This window comes from Plectropomus leopardus, chromosome 8 (genome assembly GCF_008729295.1).
Source record: "Plectropomus leopardus isolate mb chromosome 8, YSFRI_Pleo_2.0, whole genome shotgun sequence".
Classification (NCBI taxonomy): Eukaryota; Metazoa; Chordata; class Actinopteri; order Perciformes; family Serranidae; genus Plectropomus; species Plectropomus leopardus.
In genome coordinates this window covers 17176694-17187326 of record NC_056470.1, presented here as the reverse complement: position 1 = coordinate 17187326, position 10633 = coordinate 17176694, and the positions used below count along the sequence as shown (strand labels likewise).

The 10633-nt window shown below is 39.8% G+C and overlaps 1 protein-coding gene across 1 annotated transcript; it reads left to right on the top strand.

Moving 5' to 3' along the window:
- Positions 1 to 252: 252 nt before the first annotated feature.
- zgc:158263 (ceramide kinase family protein) lies at positions 253 to 10049 on the top strand. The gene is given in 14 exon segments (XM_042492539.1): positions 253 to 531; positions 534 to 620; positions 2995 to 3090; positions 3243 to 3380; positions 3465 to 3593; positions 3966 to 4029; positions 4144 to 4289; positions 5135 to 5209; positions 5336 to 5488; positions 5757 to 5862; positions 7173 to 7276; positions 7557 to 7753; positions 7833 to 8143; positions 9569 to 10049. Coding segments are annotated over 14 exon segments (1755 nt in total). The 5' UTR covers positions 253 to 497; the 3' UTR covers positions 9684 to 10049.
- The last annotated feature ends 584 nt before the right edge of the window (positions 10050 to 10633 follow it).

Here is a 10633-nt window from a genome sequence, read left to right as displayed (position 1 = left end):
ACAGTAATAACAAAAATAATAATATAATTAAACGCAATCAAGACAGAATAAAAGAATACAATAAAAGAATAAGTAAAATAGCTGAATTAAAATGGGCGAAAAAATCCCATAAACAGTCACAGTAGCCTGGCAGGCACACAGGCTCAGCTCATACTTCAGGTAAAGTGGCATCCAATCAGTAGTGCCACATGCAAATACAGCAGGTGTCACCGGGAGTGACTGAACGGGAAATATTTTTTAGAATAACTCCGGTGTGCGAGGTGGTGTCTTCAACATTTCACAGGAAGGATGGCCCCCAAAAGATCTTCAGATTTAGATTAGAAGAAAGATCAAAACTTGTCAGATAAGGATGGATTGTTGACTGATGGCGATAATAGACTGCCATCCTGCTGCTATTCCTTAGATATGTAGTAGTTATGGCTGTAAAGTATAATCACAAAAGTTTTCAGAGAGACGGAAAATAGCGACGCTGTGGCTGAAAAGCTTTTCTTTCCTGGATGGAGACGGATCTGAGGCTGGAGTCAAGTTTATGGTCGGGAATAAAAGATACAAGGCGGTCCTGACAGGCTGGCATTTCAACTGGACCGAGGTAGATAAGAAGAATCGAGTCAAGAAAACGAGTAGGTGTCTCTTTACTCTCCCAAATATCACCCATCTAAAATGTGGCAACATCGAGTCACATGGTCTTGTTTACAGGCTATAAAATGATATAGTGATATAATATAATGGCAATGTAAACGACGCCTTATAATGAACAATAAATGCACACACATACAGGGAAATACTTGTGTTGTCACGTTTGTTCCTGTGTAACAAGTGTAAAGCCACAACCTGTTTCCTGTAGTCACTGAACTGGTATAACATCAAGACAATCAAGACTCTTTTTTTTTTTTTTGTTGCAGTACCCAAGCAAACACCATCAACAAAACAACTTATATTACGCCTTACATGTAACTAATTTTGTACAGTTAGCCTCCAGGGAGGGTTTAATTAATAAGTCCATAACTGCTTTCAGAAAACGTGAAGAACAAGTTCAACAGCATCAACATGACACAACCTGAGTCACCTCATGGAAAAACTGACTATAGAGCAGTCACACACCTCCTGGCATATTTCTTCAATGCCACAATGCCTCTGCCTCTCTGGCTGTCACTACACAGAGAGAAGTGCCCTGTGGGATCTGTTGTCATTACACAGAAAAAAAAAATATCAGTTTGATACAACACACTTCTGTCCCTTTAAAAAACATTGATACATTTTAACATAACATGTGTTGTCTTTGATTTGTGTTTTAAGTCCATAGCACTAAAAAGTATTGACCCATAAAAGACACAGTGTCTCTTTTGCATGCTTTACACAAGCTGCATCCTTCAAATTTTTTGGACACAGTCAAGCTTCAAAACTGTTGTTATTTAAGGGGAACACCACCCAAATTAAGAATTCCAATATGTTACCTCCATGACCTAGGAAAGTTCAATCAATATCTGTGAGCATCAGCTGCTCTCTTTCAAAGCTAGAAAACAGAGAAGTAAGTCTCAAACTTGTGATGGCATGAGCTGCTCCATAGACAATAGCTGTGACTTTAAGTCCATACTAACATGCTGTTTAGTATACAAAAACTGCACATGAGAGTTTTTAGTATGGTACAAGAAGCGAATTTGCAAATCCCAGGGTAACAAAGGAATGGACCACCTTCCTTTTGCCTCCGACGGGCTTACGTTGACATTCTTACCCCTCTAACCAATCTCACTTCTCTTGCCTAAATCTGAACAGTCAAACCAATAAAGTACAAGATGTACGAGCCAATCTTATGGAGAGTAAGGCGGGTCATTCCTTTGCTATCCTAGGATTCACACATTTGCATCCAAAAAACTTGGCATGAAACAAATAGTATATGAATTACATTCTGTTTCCAGTGAAATATTACAGTATGCAAAGACTGGACACTGCATAAATATCCCACAATGCAGTGTGGTAGACAACAACACTCATAACGGACAGGGACAGTTCTACAAGGTATGCAGTTTAAGTGTAAGTATTTAAGAAGTGGAAGATTTGTATTTGCAAGGGCTTAATATAGTTTTCAAAATTGTTTTCAAAATACTGGAAGAATTTGGCTTGGCACAGGTTACCATGTTAACATGTCTCCAACCAGCAAAGAGGCTTCCAGGAAGTAACATTTACAGCTCACTTGGTCCCAGATTACACATACTACTGTTCATTTACACAGAAGTATGTACACATGTTCGCTATGTAGTGCGTAGTATGTGATTTTGCACACACCGAATGAATGGGAGCCAGATTTTGTGGACCCACAGAATGTTTGTTTTCTTCTTTTTTGTGCTTAAATGAGCTTTATTCTGCTGTAGTGTTCTCAGCTCTGAAACAGAAAATGTACCCATATACTCAGAACATCCCCCTGGCTGCTCAGGGTGGCATCAGGAACATCTTTCCACATTCATTATCTACGGAGCAGCTCCAGACTTTATGCCATGTCCCAATTTGAGTATTAGCCACTAGATTTTGGATTTCTCGGATTTGTTAACGTTAACATATTTTTTCGGACTTTCTTAATAGCATGCGTAAATTTTGAAAATGGGTGTAAAGTTCCTCTTTAAGGCATCTAATATTATAGGTGTAACTTATAAAATGGACGATGGCCCTGCTATTTTTAGGTGTGCCAGTGAGTCAGCATGTGCAATGCTAGGACCTTGAAACTTAAACAGTTAAATGGATTTCAGTCACTATTAATGTTATTTTAACACCTTTGCTTATTCTAATGTCAAAAAGGCCAATAAGAAAGTCCTGGCATTGGAAAAGCTAAATGGGATACAGCTTTTATTCATCTTACACCTGTGCTTTGTCACCGCCTTTGAAAAGTGCAGTATTTTCCACTGGTTTAAATACTCTATTCATTGCATGCAAAGAAGCACTGAAGCTATAGCGCTGTGTGTGTGTGTGTGTGTGTGTGTGTGTGTGTGTGTGTGATTAAAGTTTCAGTACCTGTGGCAGAGGTGGTTGGAGTGGAGGATGGCCGAGTGGAGGTCCTGCCCCAGAAGTCAGTCGAGGACACAGACAAAGACTTCACAGGTAGGTTCTGTTGCCAGACTCCCAGGTGTCACAAAACCAGTGTATGCTGCACTATCTTTACAGTTAAGTATTATATGTGCCTGTAATTCTCCTCATTGCTGCAGGTGATATTGTAGTTTTACAGCATTCTTTTATTTATCATTTACCTCCAGTTTTCTACGTGAAGCGCAGCAGCAGTGGGAACTCTCATGGGCTATTATGGAGACTGGGCCGGACCCAGTTTAGCTGCCCCAGTCGGGTCGTCAGAGACCAGTGGACGAAACACCTGAGAACTGCTTTAAAAACACACAGTAAGAATGGATAATTAGATTTTTAAAATCCTCCAGAGTTTGCTGACTTCCACCAACCTGCAGTATTATAAATGTCTCTTTCAGGTCCGTTGCGTCCAAGCAGGTTGTTGGTGTTTATTAATCCTTTTGGAGGAAAGAAGAAAGGAAGAAAGATCTACCATTCCTTGGTTGCCCCTCTGTTTGAGCTGGCTGGTATCAGCTCTCATGTGATAGGTAAGAAACTACGGTGGCCCTGAGAGTCAAAACACTACAACCTTCCAGAAAACAAAAGAACATTTTAGAAAACACGGCAACATTCCAGAAAGCACTACTTTTCAAGAAAACGCTACAACATTTCAGAAAACAAAATAACATTTCAGAAAACACTACTTTTCAAGAAAACACTATAGCATTTCAGAAAACACTTCACCTTTTAGAAAATGCTCCAACATTTTAGGGTTTGAGCTGGCTGGTATAACCTCTCATGTAATAGGTGAAAAACAGAAACAACTACATTGTGTCTCATAGATGGTCTTAGAGACCGATTTATTCAAAGAAATATCAATGAAAGTGATTCACATTCTAATCATCACTTTTATTGTTCAGTGACAGAGCGGGCAAACCAGGCCAGAGACCACCTCCTGAAGAAAGACCTGACAGGCTTTGATGGGTAAGAGCTGCCAGCAGCACCACAGCGTAAACATTGTGGTATGAGAGCATTATAACAGCTAAGCTCCCCAGGACATGCTTTCACAACAGAAACTCTTGTGCTTGTTTATAACAGTGTGGTGTGTGTGGGTGGGGATGGCATGTTCAGCGAAATACTTCACGGTTTGATTGGGCGGACGCAACAAGAGGCAGGCCTTTGTGAGAATGATCCCACTGTCACTCTGCAGCCCTGTCCGCTTCACATTGGCATCATCCCTGCAGGTATTGACACCGTTATTAAAGTGATTGTTCTGATTTGTATGAAGTGCTTATCCTCAGTAAGTGTGTTACTTACAGTAGATGGGATTCAGCATGCTTATGTGTCAGTGCTCCTGCTTGCTACTCAAAACTGGGAGCATGCAGACCATCATCTATTGTAGGTAATATACTAAGTATGGATTAGTGCCTCATATAAGCCCACTTTAAAGATTTCGTACTATCCCTTTAGAACCCTTTAACACCTGGACCTTGATCAGTTCTCTTGTGCTGTGTTCAGATGCATTCAACAAGCATTAAAAACCTCTGAAACCTTAAAAAAATATTGGTTTCTTTTAAAAAAAACTTGGGGAAAAAGGCAATAGCAACTTGACGTAATGTGCACTGCAAACTGCAAGAAATTAGGAAAGTGACCTGAAAATCTGTTCTTTGTTTGTTTGTTTTTTAAAAGGAAAGAAGAAAGTGACCTGAAAACCTGTAGTTTGTTTTTTAAAAGCAGAGATGAAATTACTAGAAGTGTATTAAAAAATAGGGGAAATTTTTCCGAAAATATAATAATAATAATTACACATTTAAAATCATGTCACAGAATTATGTACACATGTTTGTTGTTTTTTGCTTTGTTTTTTTAAATCTTTTTTTGTGATAATTTTCAGGTCTTTTTTTTTTTTTTTACAAATTTCATGCTAATTAGTAATTTCTCGTCCAGTTGCTCATTGCCTTCTCCCAGTGATTTTTTTGTTTTGTTTCTTAAAACAAGTACTTTCTCAGGTTTTAAAGGGAAAAGCATTCCTAAACTGGTGGAGTTAGAGCAGTGACATACTAATCCTGTTTTATTGTATGTATTGTAGGTTCTACAGACTGCGTGTGTTACGCCACAGTGGGAGTCATCGACCCTGTTACTTCAGCTTTGCACATCATCATCGGTGAGAAAGGATTTTCATTCAAATCACTGTTAAATAAAATTCTTAAAATACCGAAATAATTTTGTCAACTCTGAGCTCCATAGTTAAGTCTGTATACTTCTTCTTGTTTCCCACGACACCTTGCAGGAGACTCTCAGCCTTTGGATGTGTGTTCAGTCCATCAGGCTTGTGCTCTGGTGCGTTACTCAGTGTCTCTGTTGGGTTATGGCTTCTACGGTGATGTACTGGCTGAGAGTGAGAAACACCGCTGGATGGGACCTCTCCGATATGACTATTCAGGTGCGCTCTGATCATTCATTTAGAGAACAGAAATGACTGCATGTGAATTACACAGGACGCTGTTACATTCTCTATTTTGAGCTTAAAGTTAAAAATTCATCCTGAAACTGTCAAAGATAGCACTATGACATAGCTGAAAGGCCTTCATGTGATGTACATGCTTTTATGTCACAAAACCACATTCTCCACATACGTTCTCTTTTAAAGTGTTGTGTAGACATCTAGTGTTTTGAGTTTTCAGCTAACCCAATTGCTTTCCTTTGTACAGGCACAATGGTGTACCTGAGCAACAGAAGCTATGCAGGCATAGTTCAGTATCTACCAGCAGACCCGCTTCTCTCCAGCCCGAGAGACAGGACACGCTGCCTCTCGGGGTAAAACACAAAACCACTGACCAGACAATACACAAATAAGAGTGTATACACAGTTCAGTTCATTTAAAACACAAAACAAACTCTCAAATTACAGTGTGCATAAGAAAATTACAGTGTGCACACTAGATACCATACAAACAAATTTTGTGTTTGTGATGTGGGTTTTTTTTAACATTTAAAACTGCCAAACTCTACCTGGGAATGTGGGGGCATTTTCTGTACTTTCCCTGTAACACAGAGGTAGTTTTGTCTATAAAATGAGGATCTCTGGTGTAGCAAAGAGTCCTTAAATGTGGAAATGAGTTAGCATTATTGCACTTCCGGTTCCCTTGTAAATGGATATTTTCAATGGGTTTTTGGTTAAATGCCTGAAAAGGCATGGAGGTTTTAAGTGTCTTAAAAACAATGGTTGCTATCAATTGACTAAATGTGACTGCAGAACATCACCATGCCGAACTCGGCTTCAAAGCGTCATTGTAAGGGTGACAATGAAATCATGTAACCATCATGTACTTCATTTATAGCCTAATATTCTATTATTACATCTGGTCTTTGCATTTATGCTTTAAAAAGTAAGTAAGTATCATTAACATGTTTTTTGCCAATGTAAAACTCCTAATGGCTTTTGACGAGGAAACCAAGGTGATGTTAATCCTTCAATGGTCTATAGAAAATATAATTCCTGCACCACTGTATTACTGAAGTTTCCAGTGTCATGTGACTGTAACTCAGCCATGTGACTTATCCTGGATAGCTAAAGTGATGACCATGAAAACATGGTTGTAAGGTGACAGTGTCTAAAGAATAATATATAATATTCCAGAAATTATTATCATTAGGAAATTAGTTTTCCTGTTTTACATTTTACTGGTCTTACTCCCAGCCTTTCTCTAAGACTTCATTCTTATCTCAGCCACAAGAGCCATTTAAACCTTGTAGACCTTTTAATGAGAAAAAAGAGAAAGTGGCCCGGGAGCAGAATCATTATTATTAAAGCAGCAGTAAAATGGTTCAATTGCTGCTCCAGACACTGTAACTGCTACCACCTGCGGCAGGGACTCAGGTGTTGGGTGCACCTTAAGGAGGGTAGAAACCATAGCAAGAGGAACTTGATCTAGATGAAAGGTGAGCCTCCGTCTCCTGTTATAGTGTACAATAACTTGTTCTTTGTCTGAGGCAGCTGCCTCTGGCTGTTAGCAAATGCTTTATGGAGCCCTTATGAATGGGTGTCAAGGTCGAGGAGCTTGTTATTTCACAGACTTACAAGCAGAGTGAAATATTCTTTGTGTTGTGTGTGTGTGTGTGTTTAGGTGCAGTGTGTGCTCCAGAAGCACAGAAAGACTTTTCCCCCACTCTGCAGATTCAGGCTCCCTGTACAGCTCCCACGTCAGCCAGTCCAGTAGTGACTCAGAAGGTAATAAAAAGACATACATGGAAGTCCTGGATTTGTATATCTTAGCCCATTTAGTAGAAATCATGTAAACTTCCCGTTAAAACAATCTCAGCAATTCTTTCAAACCAGTGGTCGTTTAAAAGTAAATGTCAGAAATCCAGTGTAGCCTGTTGTGGTAAATGCTGTGAAGTGAAGTGCACTATGGGCTAAAACATGCAAAAACAATATTATGGCTCTTAAAGATTCATTAGTGATGATTTTTTAAATGTAGCATCATGTCTCTCTTTCTGTGTCTGTCCAGGTGAGTGGGTGAGTGTGGAGGGCAGGTTCAGGTGTGTGTCTCTCACTTGTATGTCCAGCTCATGTCCCAAGAGTCCTTTGGGCCTCTCTCCTTCTGCTCACCTGGCGGATGGAACAGGGGACCTCATCCTGGTGTGGGACTCTCACCCGCTTGGATTCCTCAAGTTCCTCTACAGGCACACGAGCACACAGGACCAGGTATGAGCACTTTCACATTACAGCAAAGCTGGACTAGCAAGTTTAAACACTGCTTGACCTGATCTCCCACTTTTCTCAGTTTGACCTGCCGTTTGTGGAGGTCCACCGCGTGAAGGCCGTCCGTTTCTCTCTCCCCCACGACAAAGAGGCATATGAAGAGATCGGAGGATTGAATGGTGAGGTAGATGAAGAAGACAGAGGCAACGCTGAGACTGTAAGCAGGACTGGATCTCAGCAGCACCTGGCAGAGACGAGCACAGGACGAAAAATGGCAAATGAGCAGAAAACAGGGACCCCCTTTTTGTGCTGCCTGTGCTGCAGTAAAGCTCCATCTGTGTCAGTGTGGAACTGTGACGGAGAGATTCTGGCCTCCACCGAGATCCTCAGCAGGTAACAGAGTACAACCATCCACGTGTTGTTCAGTGTTTTCTCGTAAGCTACTGTATTATCCTTCTACTGCATTAAAGAGACAATTTGCTGATTTTCAACCAACTTTGTATCACAAAGTCTGGTAAATTAACTGTGGTGAACTTCCCTCCATCGTGCCAGCACCCAGAACTTCCTGCTAATCACTCAGCTCAAATTTTTGCTGGCTGTAGGGGCTCTTGTTTGAATTACAGATTGTACTTGCACATGTTAGTATGCCCACCATCACCATGGATACAAAGAGAAGAGAAGGGGATCGTGAGAGACCCGCCCCTCTCTCTCCCTTAAAATCAGACTCCAAATCATGTGGTAAAACGAAGCTGCTCTGAACAAATATAAACCGAGATTTTGATACTGTATTGCCCGTTTCTCCCCTAAAATGTCTTCAGAAACATATTTAAGTGCACTGTTTGGCTGAAATATATGAATTTGCTAACAGAAAGCAGTTGGCCTATTTCTGTATTGGAAAAATTGAGGCTAAAAAAAAAAAACTGAGATCAAATGGTAAAACTGGGCAGTGCTGATCAAATATGAACCAAGATTCTCTTATTCCATTAGCCATTTCTGGCCTAAAATATTTTGAAAAATATATTTTATTTTACAGTTTAACTGTAATATGAGATTATTTGTTATCAGCTGGCTGCCATATTGTTTACTGTTTGGCCAAGTTCGTATTATGTCACCTATTTATTAGTCTGGTGCCACACAGTGCAGCCAAGTAGTTGTTGGTTTTCTCCTGGTTGACAAGACATGTTCAAGTGTTGGACAACTTTGGAGACAATTCGGTTGCATAATCAAAAGTCTTCACAAAAAGGTTAGATACAAAGGCAGACAGTCAGGCAAACAATCCAATAAGGGCTAGCCAAAGGATGAGGTCAAAAACACGGGCAAGGATCTAAAAAAATCAGGAACATTAAAACTAGGAAAAGCACTGGAAGGCTTGAAGGTACAACAATGAACTGGCACAGGCAGCAGAGAGCACACACACTAAATACACAAGGGAGGCAGAGATAAATGGACACAGGTGAAACACATCAGCTCAGGGCAGACAATCACAGAAGCGGGAAAACACACAAGGGCAGGAAGTAAGGAAGTGAAACGAGAGGAGAGGTGAGTAACAAAACAAAACAGGAAAACAATGAAAAACATGACCTATTTAGTTTGTCCAGACAAGACATCTTGTGAGCAAAAGAAAATGCCCCAGCCCTTTTTCTCTGGTCCTGTAGCATCAACTTCAAAGTACATATATCTATTGCATAGTCAGCAAAAATCAATGAAAATTAATTGAAGCTCAGCTCAGTCATATACGTACAGAAAACAACACAGTGCACAGATGGCAAAGGACGATTATTTGTCAGCAGCACAGTTTTGAACTGTTTTCACTTTCAGGATTCATGGTCAGCTGGTGCGTCTGTATGCCAGGGGCATCGAGGATGGAGCGGCCATACACAACTGCGGTGAGGAAAATGGGAAGTGTGAAGGAGGATGCACCCGACACAAATAGTCACCTAAATTTTGGATGATGAGAGAAAAGTGACAATGTTTCTAATTTGCGTATTTACCTAGACAGCTAGTCTGTCATGGCCAAAGAGTTCCTAATATTTCAGGTACTTTTACATGTTTTCCTTTTGCAATAATGAAAAAACACTATTTATTCCTAAATTAGTGTGTGTTGGTTGAAAACTGTTTGTTTAAATACTATTACAAGACTTGCTAAATTATACACTTATCTGTGTGCACATTTTTATGGTATACCGTATTTGTACACAATGTTTGGTTTGAAAATGTAATTTCTCTTCACTTGAGCTTGAAGCGAATAAAATCATGGGGACTGTCAACAGAAGTTAAAAGAATAAAGAAGCTGACCCGACTCCTTTTGTTCTTTATTGTTGCAGCAGCAACAGCTTTATGTTGTGCATAAACAGTTGTGTAGTATGAACTTTTATTTTTTTCTAGAGTGAGCTAAAATATCTTCCTTATTTCCTTCCTTATTAACTGTCAACATAGCTTTCAATATGGACAGATAATGATATTGTTATTGTATACAGTAATTGTAAATCAATTAACACATAAAAGAGCAAATAAAATAGTCCCAGAGAAGTTGTTTAAACACATGTCCGTCTTTACTGCACTTCCCATGGCCCTGCAAGTAGTGGCAGGATCACCACATGGTCTGTTGTTGGTCAGACAGTGTATGTATTTGAGTGTGTTTGTAGATGGGAGGCCCTCCAGCTAGGACACAAACCTGGTAGAGACAGACGGGTGACAGGAAACAGCATCAGTTTTTTGCAGGCAATTAAAAAAAAAACAAATTTGAAAGTAACTTGAAGTTGTAATGTCAAAACTCATGTGTGCATTGTGACAGATTAACTGATAAAAAATGGTATCAACGAGTATTTAAAGTTTTGGTTTGAATTTAAAACACATAGTTATTCCCTTAGCAAGACATTTAAA